We start from the raw sequence: 17,930 nt of genomic DNA, 5'->3' as shown, positions 1-17,930 counted from the left end.
ATAAACCCCCTCCAGGATCAAAGGAACAATTCCTCCCAATTCCAGGCTCTGCAGAGCAGAAGAAGGAGAGAGCGCTCTTACTTCCTGGTTTATTTATTTCATAAAATTTATACACCACTTGTTTTGTAAAACAAAGACAAATAACCCAACAACACCAAAGTAGTTTACAGAATGATAATATCGGGGGGGGGGAGGATAAAAATTAAAACATACCAGAAGTTAAACTACCGTACTAAAACATATTTTCTAAGCATCTGGGTAGGCTTGACGAAACCAGAATGTTCTTAGCAGGCACCAAAAAGAACACAGTGAAGGCACCTGCTTGATATCAAGAGGCAGGGAGTCCCAAGGTGTAGCCAAATGCAGAACCGGTGTGTCCTGCTTGTGGGCTCTCCATAGGTTTCTGACTTCCAGGTTCTGCTTTGGTTTTTAACCAGAATGTTAAGGTCAGCCAACCAGAGACAGGGGCGCAACAGTAGCTTCGCCTGGCAGGCGGCATATGCTCAACCCAGAAATTTGTGATCAGGACCAGAATCAAGCCCAGGTGTCTATGGACACAAAAATTCAGTCCCGATTCCCCTTCTGGTTTCTTCCCAGTGAAATATCCCTGCATTGCAAGGGGTTGGCCTAGTAAAGTTGGCTCTTGTGGTCCCTTCCAACTCTATGATCCTATGAATGTTAATTCTTTTTTGGGTGGGACGCTTTCTATGCATCAGCTCCTCCCATCTATGGTTTCCTTCAGACTGCTCTGGACATGCCCCACAGCCTCTATGATGATTACTGTCCTTGGTTGGCCGGCTGGTCTTTTCTTAACCTGAAAGGTAATAGTGAGACACTACTTGATGCTTCTAGATCCTTCCCACAGCTTCAGGTGTTCCCAGCTTTGCAGTGGCTCCTCCTCCTCCTCCTCAATCCGCTTCTTCAATTTCTCACCCTAGAAGAAGAGCTGCAAGGTTGCTTTTTGAGAGGTGCAGTGGTGTTGGAGATCTGCAATGCAGGCAGAAGGCAGAGCAGAGTTAATTTTTGTTTCATTCTGCTGCAAAACACAATAGTGCTCATTATCTGTGAAATGGATCTAAGCAAGCACGTCTCTCTCATCTATCACTTGAAACTAAATGCCCAGCATTGTTCCTTGTACTTTCCTCACCGGGGAAGGAACTTTCCCTGGGCGGCTATGGGAGGGAAAGCAGGAAAATAAATAGAATGAATAAAATCATGTGGGATGACAGAGAATGGTATCTCCTCCATCTGCGCCCAGAGACTGAGGCTTGACACAGAGAGAGGAAAGGGACATACCTGAAAGGCCCAGAGCAGTCCTCGCCCCAAGAGCTTAAGATGACTGACAGTTCAAGGAAGGGTGTCTTCTCTTCCATTTCAATTTGCTAGATGGTGGAAGGAGGAGAAAAGGGAGTCAGGGTGGATAATATATTCAGGTTCTGCAACATCTGTGGGATGTAAACAGGTGCAGTCAACTCACAACAGTTCCTAGAGTGTCCACATGGAGGAACACCTGACCAGGTCAGTTTCCTGTTCCTCCACACATGCAAATGAGATGGGAAAGGTGGCCAAGAGAGAGAGGAAATGGAGTCTCACTTCATATAAGTGAACTTCACATGTATATACTACTTTTATCTAAGCTAGTCTACCTCTTGAGTTGTGCTGTACCTCAGGAAGCTTGTAAGTAAACTCTTTTTATACTTTTAAAAGAGCACTGTGCCGTGTCTTTTCTTTTAAGAGGGATAAAGGGGAAAATCTAGGAAATATATTTTGTTCTAGAGGTTTAAGCAAACTGTACGACCGTTTTCTGCTGTGCATTGAAAGGGAATGTTACTCTGTTAAGTTTGGAGCTTGTTAACACAAGCTGGGAGAGGATACCTGTATATTTAATAATATTTCCTCATCCACATTCCTGAACATTCCCACAACATCAAGGGGCCACGTCATTCATGAGCATTCCCTGGGAAAGGCACTTTTAAATTTCCTACAAAGGTCACATCAACTTTAATCTGGGAAAGAACTTTCTTGAAGCTTATGGGTGCCCATCCTTGGAATAGCCACTCATTTCCTGAAGGCGAACGAGGCCACCCCAAATAGAAGCAAGGTGGCTTTGTGTGCTTAAAAAAATATCCAACCCTTTCTGGATTTATTTCCCCCCAGTTTATTAATTTTAGACTCGGACTTTTTCACTTCCCAACATCAGCAATACTTACAAGAAGCCCTTGAATCTTCTTTTCCGTGTCTGTTTTTCCCCACCTCCAAATGCTGCCTGTCTCATCGCCTCCAGGTTCTCTGCAAGAGCATCAATTTGATCCTGAAGAGAAAACATAAACCAGTTCGTTTTGTTTTTGGTTCCTTTATTGTCTATTTCTGAAGTGAAATCTGAGGGGCAAAGTTGAATGGCATGCTTGCTCCTTGCCCTCACATTCCTGTGCTTTGTTATGGAGATTTCCTGCAACCTAGCAGTCCAAAAGCATGTCAAAGTGCAAGTACCAGTAGATAAATAGGTACCGCTCCAGCGGGAAGGTAAACAGCGTTTCTGTGCGCTGCTCTAGTTTGCCAGAATGCTGGCCACATGACCCGGAAGCTGTACGCCGGCTCCCTTGGCCAATAAAGCAAGATGAGCGCCGCAACCCCAGAGTCATCTGCAACTGGACCTAATGGTCAGGGGTCCCTTTACCTTACCTGCAACTTTCCATATCCCCTTGCAGCATTTGAATGGGTTGGATTCAATAGAGTACAGGGTGCAAGTGAAGTAGGGGGTTTAACACACCTTGATGGAAGGAAGGAAGGAAGGAAGGAAGGAAGGAAGGAAGGAAGGAAGGAAGGAAGGAAGGAAAGATGGCCTCCCCAATGTCTTGGGAAGAGAATACACTCAAGAATGAGAGAACATGTTGTTGTTGTTGTTGTTTAGTCGTTTAGTCGTGTCCGACTCTTCGTGACCCCATGGACCAGAGCACGCCAGGCACTCCTGTCTTCCACTGCCTCCTGCAGTTTGGTCAAACTCATGTTCGTAGCTTCGAGAACACTGTCCAACCATCTCGTCCTCTGTCGTCCCCTTCTCCTAGCGTCCTCAATCTCAAGAGTCTCCTCCAGCACCATAATTCAAAAGCATCAATTCTTCGGCGATCAGCCTTCTTTATGGTCCAGCTCTCACTTCCATACATCACTACTGGGAAAACCATAGCTTTAACTATACGGACCTTTGTCAGCAAGGTGATGTCTCTGCTTTTTAAGATGCTGTCTAGGTTTGTCATTGCTTTTCTCCCAAGAAGCAGGCGTCTTTTAATATCGTGAGTGCTGTCACCATCTGCAGTGATCAAGGAGTCCAAGAAAGTAAAATCTCTCACTGCCTCCATTTCTTCCCCTTCTATTTGCCAGGAGGTGATGGGACCAGTGGCCATGATTTTGGTTTTTTTGATGTTGAGCTTCAGACCATATTTTGCGCTCTCCTCTTTCACCCTCATTAAAAGGTTCTTTAATTCCTCCTCACTTTCTGCCATCAAGGTTGTGTCATCTGCATATCTGAGGTTGTTGATATTTCTTCCGGCAATCTTAATTCCGGAATTAAGAACATAAAAAGAGAGAACATAAAAAGAGAACATAAAAAGTGTAATAAAAAGTGAGAGAACATAAAAAGTGACATCCCAATCTGGATCAGGGCAGCATCTCTTTTTCACAGTGTCCAACCAGATGCCTCTTTTAGACCTGAGTACCGCAGTGCTGTAATACGAAGACACATTTCCTATTAAGGTAAAAGGTAAAGGATCCCTGGATGGTTAAGTCCAGTCAAAGGCAAGTATGGGGTTGTGGCGCTCATCTCACTTTCAGGCTGAGGGAGCTGGCATTTGTCCACAGACAGTTTTCCGGGTCATGTGGCCAGCAGGACTAAACCGCTTCTGGCGCAATGGAAACGGCGTTTACCTTTCCGCAGCAGCGGTACCTATTTACTTGCAATGGGGTGCTTTTGTTTTTTTGTTTTTGTTTTTAAAAATATTCATTTTATAATAAGACATAACAAATAAAAACATTACACAACGATACAATAAAAAACTAACAAAACCACATAAAAAACAAAAAACAAAAACAATACAAAAATGATCCTCACATTCAAATCTCTTTTCTTAAACATTATAGGGTGACTTCCTCAAATCTCCCCTTACTGAGCTTCATTATATATCCTCTTTAGCAATTTCTAAACCATAATATTAAACCACATTACAGTATATCTCTTATCCTTACATAATCTCGCATTATCTATATTATTTCATTACCACAACATTTTCTTAAATACTAACCACTACTTCTACATCTACAGCCTAAAAACAACTTCCGTATGTATATTCATTTTTAAAAAATATTTTTAAAATATTTTTAAAATATATTTTAAATTTCTTCCAATCTTATTCCACCGACTCTTTCCCCTGGTCACGCAGTCTCCCAGTCAGTTTGGCCAGTTCCATGAAGTCCACCATCTTCATTTGCCAATCTTCCACAGTTGGTAGTTCTTGTGTCTTCCAATTCTTAGCTATCAATATTCTCGCTGCTGTTGTGGCATACAGAAAAAAACATCTTTTGGGGGAATTTCTTCCCCGATTATACCAAGTAAAAAGGCTTCTGGTTTCTTAATAAATGTGTTTTTCAACACCTTTTTCAATTCATTATAAATCTTTTCCCAGAAGTCTTTTACTTTGGGGCAAGTCCACCACATGTGGTAAAAGGTTCCTTCCACATCTTTACATTTGCACTAGCATGCTTTTGAACTGCTAAGTTGGCAGAAGCTGGGACAGAGCAATGGGTCAGCAAGCCCAAGAGGCTCAGTGGTTTAGACCACAGCGCCACCTGTGTTATGTGTGTTGAAACATCTAATATTCAGTTTTACTGAATGCCCTCAGTATGATGAGAGAGAGAAATAATTCTGTCTGCTTTCTTCACACTGTGCATAATTTTATGCCACTCTTATCTTGTCTTCACGCTTACTTTCCTTTCTCTAAACTCAAAAGCCCCAGATGTTGTGACTTTTCTCCATAGAAGAGTTTGAGATGTCTCAAGGCCGTAGGACAGAAGGAATGGTTCTCATTTGAGCTTAGCAAGCAATTGGAAACATTGAGGAAATGGCGAAGCAGGTAGCATCACACACAGCTATGCATAAGAAGAGGCTGCTGGATCAGGCCCAACCGCTCCATCATCCTGTTCTCCCAGTGGCCAACCAGAGGGCACTTACAAGCTGGTCTTGGCTTTCCTTCAAGATGGCTGCTCCGTATGCCAGAACCTTTTCTCTCTCTTGACACAAAATCTCCTCGCGACTGCAGAGTTGATCCTGGAAAGAAACGTGATTTTTACTTTGGTTCTTTCTTTCTTTTCAGGTTTATCGAGTGTTTTTGATATAAAAATTGAGAAAGTGAGAGGTAAGTTGAATGCTATGCTAACACCTTGCCTTTTAGGGAGGTCTCCTGCACCTTCCATGTCACATTGCAGCATTCAACATAGAATTGTAGAGTCGGAAGGGACCTCAAGGGTCATCTAGCCCAACCCCCTGCAATGCAGGGCTATGCAGCTGTCCCATATGGGGATCGAACCTGCAACATAGGAATTGCCAGCAGCTAACCCAGGCCTCCCCAAACTCGGCCCTCCAGATGTTTTGGGACTACAACTCCCATGATCCCTAGCTAACAGGACCAGTGGTCAGGAATGATGGGAATTGTAGTTCCAAAACTTCTGGAGGGCCGAGTTTGGGGATGCCTGCTCTAACCCAATGTTTCTCAGCCATGGGCCATATGCCCCCCCCAATATTCCAAGGGGACCACAAGTGAAATTATAAACATTACAAAATTATAAAAATTATAAATAAAACATGTTTTATTTACAAACAAGATAGCTACTGGTAGACAATACCGGTATAATGAAAATGATGTATAGATGGTATATAACACCTGTGAAATTAGCTAAATGTATAAAGTAAGTAACAAATGCTGGAAGTGTAAAGAAAAGTAGGGTACCTTTTACCATATGTGGTGGGATTGTAAAAAAGTGAAAGGCTTCTGGGAAATGATTTATAATGAGATGAAAAAGATGTTGAAATATACATTTGTGGAAAAAACCAGAAGCATTTTTACTTGGTATTGTAGGTACAGAAATTAATCGACAGGATTTTAAAAAACCGTTTTTTTATGCAACAACTGAAGCTAGAATTTTATTAGCCCAACGATGGAAACAGGAAGAATTACCAACGAAAGAGGAGTGGCAAACAAAAATGATGGAATATGCAGAGCTGGCAAGGTTGACAGGGAGAATTCGGAACCAGAAGGACCAGAACTATCTGAAGGAATGGAAGAAATATATGATTTACATGAAAGACAACTGTAACCAATTGACATCATTTGTAGGATTACAAGAAGTTTTGTACGGAGAACTATAAGAACGATTGTAAAAAGGACCTATGAAGAAGTATATTATGTTATGAATTTTAAAAACAATAATTATAATAACAAAATGCAAGAATAGATAGGAGATTAGAAAATCATTAGATGTGGTTGATGGAAGCCTCAGGCTATAAGAGTCAAAAAGATGTGTAAGATGAGATGTGAAATGATGGTTTATTGGAAAATATATGCAAAAACCAATAATTTTTTTTATTAATAATGATAAAAGGATAGCTACTGGTAGGATAGGGGGGCCACAGGAAGGAAACAACCAACCAACCAACTGAGCTATCCAAATGGGTTAGATTGAATAAGTTAGGGTTTGACACTCCTTGGAATGAAATCCTGAGGAAGGGCATGGTTGCTGATTTCTTGAGGAGATTACACATTCAAGAAAGAGAGAACATAACCCTGATGTTGGGAAAGATTGAGGGCACTAGGAGAAGGGGACGACAGAGGATGAGATGGTTGGACAGTGTTCTTGAAGCTACGAACATGAGTTTGACCAAACTGCGGGAGGCAGTGCAAGACAGGAGTGCCTGGCCTGCTCTGGTCCATGGGGTCACGAAGAGTCGGACACGACTAAACGACTAAACAACAATAAGAGGTGTGCTGGAGTCCCACCTAGTCCAGCATCCTCTTCCCACACTGGCCAACCAGATGCCTCTGGGAAGCCTCAATGCAGGAAGTTATGGCAAGGGCACATGTCCCGATCTTTGAGAACGTCAATAAGCAAATAGATATAGGTGACCGGACATACTGTACTTGGAACTAATGTGCGGAATTCGGCAGCCAGGTTGCTCACCAGGGTAAGACGGTTTGAGCATATTGTACCCATCTTGGTCTGACTGCACTGGCTGCCAATTAGCTTCCGGGCCCAATTCAAAGTGCTGGTTTTGGCCTATAAAGCTTTAAATGGCTCAGGACCGCAATACCTCAAGGACTGCCTCTCCCCATAGGGACCAACCCAGACCCCAAGATCATCCTCTGAGGCCCTTCTTCATGTCTCCACCCCCATCGTTCTGCCCGGACACTGAGGTCAAGCGCCGAGGGCCTTCTGGCAGTTCCCTCACTGCGAGAAGCAAAGCTACAGGGAAGCAGGCAGAGGGCCTTCTTGGTAGTGGCACCCGCCATGTGGAACGCCCTCCCATCAGATATCAAAGAGATAATCAACTACCTGACGTTTAGAAAACATCTGCCCTGTTTAGGGAAGTTTTTCATGTGTGATATTTTTAATGTGTTTTAATCTTTGTTGGAAGCCGCCCAGAGTGGCTGGGGAAACCCAGCTGGATGGGCGGTGTACAAATAATAAATTATTATTATTATTATTATTATTATTATTATTATTATTATTATTTATTTGCAGCGGCTCCCTGTTTGTGTGATGCTCTCCCCAGGGAGGCTCACCTAGCGCCTTCATTATACACTTTTAAGCGACAGGTGAAAATGTTCCTCTTCAACAAGGCCTTTGGCTGATTAACATTCTTCATTCTTTGAAAAAAAAAATTGGGGGGATGCTATTCTGAATATAAATAAACATGGTGTAGCAACAGAGGCCAGCTTACTTCCCCAAAGGATACTTTCCCCCTTTCTTATTCTACAGAACCACTTCTAGTATAGCTATAATAAATGCTCAGGTTCTCCCAGCTTCTCTGGCTGTTGGCCAGGGTTGCTTGTTCTTGGCTGTAATTGTAATTCAGCAACTCCGGGGGGGGGGGGGATTCCTGTTCTCATTCCATACCCTCCAACATTTCTCTGAAGAAAATAGGGGTGTCCTATTCCATCATAATAATAGTAATAAATTTATTATTTATATGCCACCCATTAAACATTTAAAAACATCCCTATACAGGGTTCCCTTCAGATGTCTTCTAAAGGTTGTACAGTTTCTTATCTCCTTGGCTAAGGGGTCGCATAACTCTGTACCCTCCAACGTTTCTCCGTTGAAAGTAGGGACATCCTACCGTACCCTCCAACATTTCTCCGGTTAAAATAGGGACGTCCTAAGGAAAAGCGTTACATTCCAGGATCAAACCGGGACAGCTTCTGTAAACCGGCGACTATTCCTGGAACATAGGGGCACTTGGAGAGTTTGTCATTCCACTTGATGAAATACTCCCCGCCCCCCCTTACCACAAAGCTCACTGGAGCATTCCTTTTATGGAGAGACACTGCAACATTGTGTTGCAGGACTCGCTTGCCCATAGCTAGTATTTCCAGCCGCCATAGAAAACGTGATTTCCTACCTTGTATATTTCAGGCGCTTCATCCAGAGGAACAACCTTGTGTTTTTTGTGTTCCTTGGCTTTGTCACAAATCACACAGATGGCGGTTTTGTGGTTTTTACAGAAGAGTTTCTGGGGTTCCTGGTGTTTTTCACAGACGCTCCATGTTCCCCTCTGACGTCTGGACAGATCCTTAGCAAGACCCCCAGCAGCCATGGCTGCCTCTGGCACAAGCATTACTTTTCTCTGCTGACTTTTGTTAAAAAACCTATTTTACAAACTGGGTGTTTCTTTTCCTGGAAACCAGGTGACTGGGGATTTCTACTTTGTGTTGCACCTCAGGTGTGTGTCAAAGTCCGCAGCCAAAGTGAAAGTTTAAACAATTATAAAAAAGAAAAAGAATGTGCAAAGCAAACTCATAGTTTGCCAGGACAACCTGCAACCTTTGATTTAGTACCAGGAAGTAAACTGTTATAAGGGGCAGGGTAAGAGGAATTTGCCCCCATGCATTACGAGACTACCAATGTACAGAGAGGGGACAGTTTAGCCAGAGAGAAGCCATTTTCTTGACTTCATGGTTCAAAAGTCAAGAGAAGCCTATTCTGCCGTATCAAGGTAAATTAATCCCCTGCTGACCCAGACAGTTCCTCCAGACCTCTTGGAAAACACACGCACCCTTTTACATAACCCATTGCTAAATCCTGTCTCACACCCACATGGAAACTTGCATAATCGCACCTCCAGCCAGATAACCAAAAACGATAACGATCACCCATTCTCGGAACTTCCACCCTCCCAAATCCCCGCCTGAGGTGCCCTCCCTTGTACTTTTCATGACCCAGATTCAGCTGAACCATGGACCTTTTTAAGATATATATATTTATCCCTAATAAACTATTCCGTTGTTCCTTTAGTAATGTTATGGTGTCCTCTATCATGTTACCCGATGCATCTCCCTATTCTCTACTCTGTATGAAACTGTATCTATTTACGAAACCACAATAATATAACCTTGCACTGATACCTTGAACCTTTCTATCAAATTGTACCTGTTTAAAAAATCCTGCCATCCTGAAGAATTAATTGTTTGACTCTACTATTTGCAAAGGTTTCCACTTATGCACCCTTCTAAGCTTTTAGTTCGTTGTCTTTGATAAAATGTTATAAGCTGTCAAACATCGCTCTGAACTGTGAACGTTTTACCGCTGTTAGAATTGTATCCTCTCTGTGTATTATTAGTTACTGTATAATATCTTCTTCTTCTTTAACTTTAAGTGTAGTCTTTTCTCTCTATTGCAAACGTTGAATATTTGTATAAACTTTGTTGCAAGTTAATAGGCACCTCTGTGGCACAACATATTTTACGGACTGTTTCCACTTCTTCTTGATACCACACTGCCACCTAGCCAGTCTAAAAGAGCACGACTCAAATACACACTTTCAGTGAGAACAACAATTTTATTTGATAAACAGGTGTTATCAACAATCTTCCCACATCCGCAGAGTCTTCCTGTCAAACAATAAGGAGACATGCATAATCATTACCTGGACTATCACCATGATATCTTACATCAAGAATTCCATCAACCCCTTTGTCCTCTCGCGATTACCCCCTCCCAGAACCCATTTCCCCACCTTTTATGCAATTCTGTACTATTGGAAATGAAACCTATAAATTTGTGAAGCTTCCTTTGTTCGGGGTCCCTTCACTTCAACTTGCTTGTGTGGACGGATCGCTATTGCAATAGCTTTATTATTTAATTAATAAAGTACCTTGCTTCGTACGTCCTGGTTTGGCCTCTGTTATTTGGTAGGCAGGAGACGCTCAAACTTCGTCTGCCTGCCAGGATACCTGGACTCTTCCTGGGTCAAGGATCCACTTAATTCTAGGACCGTGTAGCTCTGCAAATTTTTACAACAGTTTGGCGACCACTTCGGGGACCCAGTTTTGCCTTGAGCTCCGGGTTCACTGAGGAAGGGGAGCCCAGCGCGCCCTTGCCTCTTTTGCAGGGGGGTAAACCAACCTCAGGACCCGAGGCGCTTGGTAGTAATTGAGAGTCCAAGCGGGACCCCCAGGACGAAGCAACGTTTAAAGGGACAAGGCTGTTTTTCTTCAGGAACCAGTGGGAAGCTGGAGACAACGGGATTCGACTGAAAGGATCGGTCGTGAGTATTAAAAGGGGACACGCGGTGGGCTGATTACTGCAGCAACTAAAAATCTAAAACTTCACTCTTCACTGTTCTCTCCTTTTCTGTTTCTTATCTTGGGCTCTAGTTGCAGCTAAGCTGTAAAGGCATAAGGGATAAAGAAGAATTAGAGCCTTTGGGATCCGTCCTTTCGTTAAACGAAATACCCAGAAGGACGGACCCAGCTCGCTCCTGCCAACCTGCGCAGGAGTTCTGAGCAATCTACCCAACCTTTTTTCCGTATTCCTCTGCTCTTAATCTTCGGGTGAAGCCGCCCCTAGACACCCCCGATCCCCACCGGGAAGTGACGGGGTTGTTCTAGATCGCAAGGTCACCCGTTCTTTTCAAAAAAAACCTTCCTTCCAAGGCTAACCACCCGGCATTGCGTGGGCAAGCGTCCAGGGCAGGTAGTCTTTCTATTAGATTGTAAGAGGCAGGAAAGTTGCTGCAGGACCCTAGGCAATTGATGACCAGAAGGGGGTCCTTAGGTATCTAGCTGCACCAGGCCGCCTAGTAGTTAGTGCACGCGAACGGCAGGCAGGAACACCACAAGGACGTGGGGGTGAGTCATAGACTCGGGAAGTTAAGAGTGTCCAGGAACAGGGTCGGGGACCCAGAACTGCAGTATAAAGAGCCAGAATAAACATGGGTGCGCATAATTCAAAGGAATTCCTGTCCCAGACTCCCAGCCGTGGCAAAGCTCAATGGAAGCTTCGCCAAAGTGGGGACTCTGAGGATGAAAGCCCATTACAATTCATATTCGAACATTGGCATGAATTACCTGGGGTGGAAAAACTTGACAAAAATCGGCTAAAAAGACTCTGTCAGAAAGACTGGATCCGCGTCACTGCGGACCATCCAGAGGGGGAAAAATGGATCCCGAGAGGTTCCCTTAATGCCCAGCGAATCTCTGCACTAAGAATAACACTGGAAGACCAATACCCCTTGCAAATTCGATATCTCAACTTATTTGAAAAGGCAAAAATCCTTCTTAAAGGGACTGAAGGTCCAACAGCCCCACAAATGCCAGTAATAACGGAAAGGAGTTCAAGACCCCCACCGTACCAGGAAACAATTATAGAAGAGCCGGTAGACCAGCTCTGCAGCCCTGCCGAAGCCCCGGCACCATCTCCTTCTAACGCAAACAGACAACGGGAGGCTGAGGTCCAAGACTCCCGGAGTGCAGTGGAGGGCGGATCTGTAACTCCTGCCATGCCTAGTCTAAGTCCAGCACCTCAGGGCAACCTCGAAGCCCGAATTCCTGCTGAAGTACCCCCCCAGCTAAGTCCTGTTGCTAGCAGAACTCGTAGTCGTGACCCAGAAACCAATTTAGTGGAGCAACTAGTGACAGTTTTATCGGAATTAAAGGGATCGTCCACAAAGGAAAGAGACCCCATAGAAAAGGAACCAGAGGCTACCGAGAAAACCCAGGGACAATATCCCTTAAGGTCAGTCCCAGTTTCAGATGGGACGAACTTCGTCTATTCCCATGTTCCCTTTTTAACCTCAGACCTACTGAATTGGGCTCAGCAGATGTCGACCTTAAAAGACAATCCTGACATGTGCTATCGTAAAATTGCCATTATTTTTTCTACTCATAATCCCTCCTGGGCAGACGTACACATGCTCCTGAATGGTCTTTTTAATGAGCCCGAACGGGAGGAGATTTTAGAGAAAGCAACAGAAGCCCTAAATTTACCTGATGTCCAACTCAATAAACCTGCAGGGATCGAGCCTCTAACTGCAGCCCAACTTAGAACCGAACCAGAATGGGACTATAACACCACGCCTGGGATTTGGTATCTGAAGGCGTTTCGAAAAGCCATCTTACATGGGATAAGGCTCGCGGGAAAAAAATCTACAAATTGGACTAAGATCAGGGAGGTAACCCAAGAACCTGATGAAACTCCCACCGCCTTCTATACCAGGCTAATAACCGCCTTTCGAACATGGGGGGGGGGATCGATCCTGATACCCCAGACAACCAAGTAGTGGTGAAAAGCTTCTTTAAAGACCAAGCTTGTCCAGACATCAGAAAATTCCTCTCCCTCCAAGTAGCCTATGAAGGGAAACCCATGAGTGAGATCCTCGGGCTTGCGAAAACCATTTATGATGGAAGGGATGAGAAAAAGAAAAAGGAGGCAAGGAAGGAAAAGGAGGACGATGCTAGAGTCCTCGCCTTGGCTTTGAGTGCAGCCAGTACCGCATATAACCCCCAACCTAGTTACCCCTTCAGAAATTCAAAGGCTCCCACACAACCTAGAGGGATGAACGCACATGCAAATCGACAAGCCTCTCCTTACCAAAGGGCTAACAATGTCCAGCATCGAGAGACCACCTCTCAATGCTTTTTCTGCAATCAAATAGGGCATTTCAAGCGAAATTGTCCATTATTCTTAAATACCGTGGCACCAAAACCAGCTCTAGGGATGGGATCCAATGCAGCACAAAACCCTAACCCGATAGCGCCAAACCCTTTCCAGAATCAGCGCCCATTCCAACTACCGCTGGAATTTAACCAGGAGCAAATGCAACCCACTCTTAATTCAGAGACTAACCAATGACAATTAAACGGGGATCCTTCAAACCTTGCCCTGGTATGCCCGACAATTGCCTTATCAGCCCATGACCCCATATGCACAATCACCATAGATGGCCATGAGTATCAGTGTTTACTAGATACAGGGGCAACTTTCTCAACTTTAAACGACAGTCATCTGAGGTCCAGTCAGCAAAAACAACGTATAATGGGCATTGATGGGATCCCCAGGACATGCGCTCTTTCAGAGCCAGCGAAAGTAACGATAGGGCCCCTGACTGCTGAGCACTCATTTCTACTGACCCCGAGCCCTGTCAACCTACTAGGGCGAGACCTACTATGTAAATTACAGGCAACTATAACTTGCAGCACTGAGGGTATCTACCTCCACATGCCAGAAGAGGCGGCAGTCTCCTTTCAAGGCATTTTAAAGGAAGAAAACCTGACTGATTTAGAAATACCAACCCCTCTGATTGACAAGGTACCAGTTCACCTATGGGGAAATACTAATACCTCTGTGGGACTCTTAAAATCGGCAGATCCCGTTGTTATTAAATACCGCACTGATGTCCCATACCCCTCCATCAAACAGTACCCCTTGCCGCAGGAGGCAATAGAAGGATTGAGGCCAATGATACAGGATTTTATGGATCAAGGCATCCTTGTTCCCTGCGTCAGCCCATGCAATAGTCCACTCCTGCCGGTACGCAAGCCATCACCCCCGGGTGCCCCAGTTAAATACAGGCTTGTCCAAGACCTCAGAATTATCAACAACTTTGTGATACCCCGCCACGCCATCACCGCCAACCCTAATACAATTTTGACCGGAATCCCACCAGATAGTACATATTTCAGTGTCATTGATTTATGCTCCGCCTTCTTTTCCATAAGAGTGCATGAGAAAAGCCAATTTCTGTTCGCCTTTACGTGGGAAAAAGGACAGCTGACTTGGACTAGACTCCCACAGGGATATGTAGAGAGCCCAACAATTTTTGCTTGTGCATTGCATAGGGACCTACAAGACCTCTCCTTTCCTGCTGGCTCCTCCCTTTTAATATATGTAGATGACTTGATAATTTGCTCCACCTCCGCAACTAATTGCCACATGGACACCGTCCATCTACTAACCGCCCTTGCCGACAAGGGCCACAAGGTCTCACCAAAAAAACTACAATATTGCCAAACTGAAGTAAAATACTTGGGCCACATAATTGGCCACGGAACAAGAGCTTTGACAACTGAAAGAGTAGATGCTATAGCTAAGGTTCCCCTGCCAAAGACCAAGAAACAGCTCCGCGGGTTTCTAGGAATGAGCGGATTTTGCAGGTCATGGATCCCAGGGTATGGAGAATTAACCAAACCCCTTGTAAAGATGACTAATAAGGACGAACCAGAACCCCTTGAATGGTCCAAAGAAAGCCTACAAAATTTTGAAACTATCAAAAGGGAACTGAGGTCCGCTCCAGCCTTAGGATTGCCAGACTACCGTCTCCCCTTTTCGCTGTTCGTGCATGAACAGAAAGGGGTAGCCTCCGGAGTTCTGACGCAAACCTTCAGAGGCCAGGAACGTCCTGTCGCCTACTACAGTATTCAATTAGACCCGGTGGCTAAGGGGACTGTAGGTTGCCTCAGGGCGATTGCTGCCGCTGCGGAATTAGTGGACAGAGCCCTAGAAATCGTTCAAAATCAAGAACTAATCCTAAATGTACCACATGCTGTAGCCACCTTGTTAAACTTACGAAACTGTCAACATTTTAGTAACGAAAGACTAAATCAGTACGAAGCTGCCCTGCTCACACCATCCAACGTGCGCATTAAAAGAGTCAATACCCTAAATCCAGCCACCCTACTGCCTCTGCCCGACGACGGGACCCCCCATCACGATTGCACCTTAGCAGTCCGCTTGGCCGAAAGGCCACGGGAAGATTTAGACCACCTTCCCTTGGAAAACCCAGATATCTCAATCTTTACAGATGGAAGTTCCAAGGTCGTGGCTGGAACAAGACAAACTGGGTACGCTGTGGTAACACACGACACCATCCTAGAAGCTGCACCTATAAACCCGCGCTACAGTGCGCAGGCAGCTGAGCTTATTGCCCTTATCAGAGCTTGCGAATTGAGTGAAGGCAAGCGCGTAAATATCTATACTGATTCCAAATATTGTTTCGGACTGGTACACGCTACGGGTACCCTCTGGAAACAGAGGGGATTCCTAACAGCTGCAGGAACACAAATCTCTCACGCACCGCTAGTGAAAAGACTAATGGACTCCATACATTTCCCGAAGGCCATCTCAGTAATACACTGCAAAGCACACACAAATGGCACGGACTTTGTCTCCTTAGGGAATAGTATTGCGGACGCCGCTGCCCAGAAGGCAGCGGCCATGAGAGGGGAAATGTATGAAAATGAATTTCAAGCCATCTTAGTTCCAGCCGATGTAGACTTCAATCAAATGTATCGCACCGCTAGTGTAGAAGAAATAAGCTCATGGCAACAACTGGGGGCACACCAAAGGGACAATGCGTGGGTTTTGCCGGACGGACGTCTAGCAATGCCTAAAGCCTGGGTACCCCGCCACCTCCGGGTTTTACACAATTTCACACACTGGGGAGCAAACCGCCTAGCAGACAGCATCCTTAGGCATTGGTATGCCCCAGGTGCACACCAATTTGCGAAGGCAGTATCCAAAAATTGCACCATCTGCGCCGGATTCAACCCAAAACAAGAACCACGCAAACCACCAGGGTCTAGACCTTGGGCATATATACCCTTTGAAAGCCTACAACTAGATTTTGCAGAACTCCCGAACTGTATGGGGTTTAAACAATTACTTGTCATAACAGACCGACTTTCAGGTTGGCCAGAAGCTTTTCCATGCAAACGAGCAAATGCTCAAACCGTTGCCAAAATCCTCATGCAGGAAATAATTCCCAGATACGGAGTTCCACGTCGATTAGACTCTGACCGTGGGACACATTTCGCTGCAGAGGTAGTTCAGTCTGTCACCAAGGCATTTGGAATTAAATGGGAACTCCACACCCCGTACCATCCGGCCTCTTCAGGTCAGACGGAGCGGATGAATGGACTTATAAAAACCCAATTGGGAAAAATCTGTAAGGCTACCGGGCTAAAATGGATAAATGCTCTTCCGTTAGTCCTACATAATATTCGTAGCCAGCCGAGAGGACTCTTGAAACTATCTCCCTATGAACTCCTGTTCGCCAGACCCTCCCCGACTCATACCACCCAACTCCCCGTCTCTGAGCTAGAGACTGGGGAAAACGAACTGACTGTATATGTTACACAATTACAACGACAACTAAAGAAACTACACCATTATGCAGCAACCTGTCAGAATGTTCCCCTTGATGTCGATGCTCACTCCTTCACGCCTGGACAGTGGATTTGGGTTAAAACTTACAGGCGAGCCACCTTACAACCCCAGTGGGAAGGACCCTACCAGATTCTCCTGACGACCCCAACTGCAATCAAGGTCTCTGAACGTTCTGCCTGGATTCATCACACCTTCTGTAAGTCCGCACCAAACCCCAACGACCTGGGTGACGTTGCAAGGACCTCCCCATCTTCCATCAACTCCACCGAAGACACCGTCCCACTCGACAATCCCGCGCCAGCCATCGAATCCCCCCAAGACCCTCCCGAGGAACCCACCTCGATCCCAATAACAGCCAAGGAAGGTGACCAAGGAGACCTGGAGAAGTGGATGTCAAAGATCCTTGTAGTACCTGAACCAGACGACCCAGATCATCCACCCATACGAATGCAGTTCCGGAAACAGAAATGCCACGACACCGGGAGCGGGACCTGAAACCCCAGTTTTTGTTTTACCTTCCCTTTCTCATACCACCTTCCCAAAACCCAACCCAGTTTTCCCACCCTCCTCCCTTATCTTTCTCAAACCCAAAAACCACCACCCCCTCCCTTCCCTAACTGTATCGTGTCTGTCGAGTTCTTTCTTTATTTTTATACAGATTTTCGCCTCTGCCAACCCGTGAGATGGACCGGACCCTGCTCCTGGGATACTGTCTCGCCTTCATCACCTACGTCGCAGCCCAGCAGCTCAATTGTGGAGAAAATCCTTCTGAGTTCTTCTTCCTGGATCATCGGACCGTCGACTCCTCTGACCCTACTTCCTTGAACAACCTTGGAGACTTCAAATTCTGCCTTCCCGGAACTAAGAGGTGGCTACCACATGCCTTTCGACCCCAACTGCGAGGCACCCAAACCTGGGAATTACTTATAAGGTCTGCCTCCTTCTCTATATTGGGACGTGCTTTCTTTACCCTTGACCATTCCTGGAACCGGTTAACTTGCCACAATGGAACTTCTCATCAGACCCAATGGGGCACCACTATTAAGACTTTTGACCCCGCAGAACAAGGACAAGGACTTTGGGGGGAATACACGGACTCTATGCATTATGACTTTTGGACTTATGGATTCATGTGTACCAATCCATCCACTGCTACGACCATTCAAGGTATCTGCGTTCGAAAATTTTGTTGTATATGGGACATAGGGACGGCATCAACCTGG

The 17,930-nt window shown here is 45.2% G+C and overlaps 1 protein-coding gene across 1 annotated transcript; it reads right to left on the bottom strand.

Moving 5' to 3' along the window:
- Positions 1-362: 362 nt before the first annotated feature.
- Positions 363-8,993, bottom strand: LOC118081022 (E3 ubiquitin-protein ligase TRIM7-like). The gene is made up of 5 exons (XM_060270819.1): positions 8,666-8,993; positions 5,222-5,317; positions 2,211-2,311; positions 1,297-1,382; positions 363-934 (listed from the first exon to the last, which is right to left on the bottom strand). Exons 1-4 carry the CDS (start codon positions 8,879-8,881, stop codon positions 1,331-1,333), a joined length of 465 nt encoding a protein of 154 aa, XP_060126802.1. The 5' UTR covers positions 8,882-8,993; the 3' UTR covers positions 363-934; positions 1,297-1,330.
- Positions 8,994-17,930: the final 8,937 nt, after the last annotated feature.

This window comes from Zootoca vivipara, chromosome 2 (assembly GCF_963506605.1).
Source record: "Zootoca vivipara chromosome 2, rZooViv1.1, whole genome shotgun sequence".
In the NCBI taxonomy this organism is placed as follows: domain Eukaryota; kingdom Metazoa; phylum Chordata; class Lepidosauria; order Squamata; family Lacertidae; genus Zootoca; species Zootoca vivipara.
Note: the sequence above shows the minus strand (reverse complement) of the source record. Positions and strands in the feature narration are given on the sequence as shown.

What these genes read in the sequence shown, in the direction of transcription:
- LOC118081022 (XM_060270819.1), bottom strand. Translation starts at nt 8,881, where the DNA reads ATGCTTGTGCCAGAGGCAGCCATGGCTGCTGGGGGTCTTGCTAAGGAT. An exon ending in AAGCGCCTGAAATATACAAG is followed by an intron (nt 5,318 to 8,665) that starts GTAGGAAATCAC and finishes GTTTCTTTCCAG; the next exon opens with GATCAACTCTGCAGTCGCGA. An exon ending in AGGAAAGCCAAGACCAGCTT is followed by an intron (nt 2,312 to 5,221) that starts GTAAGTGCCCTC and finishes TTTTCTCTTCAG; the next exon opens with GATCAAATTGATGCTCTTGC.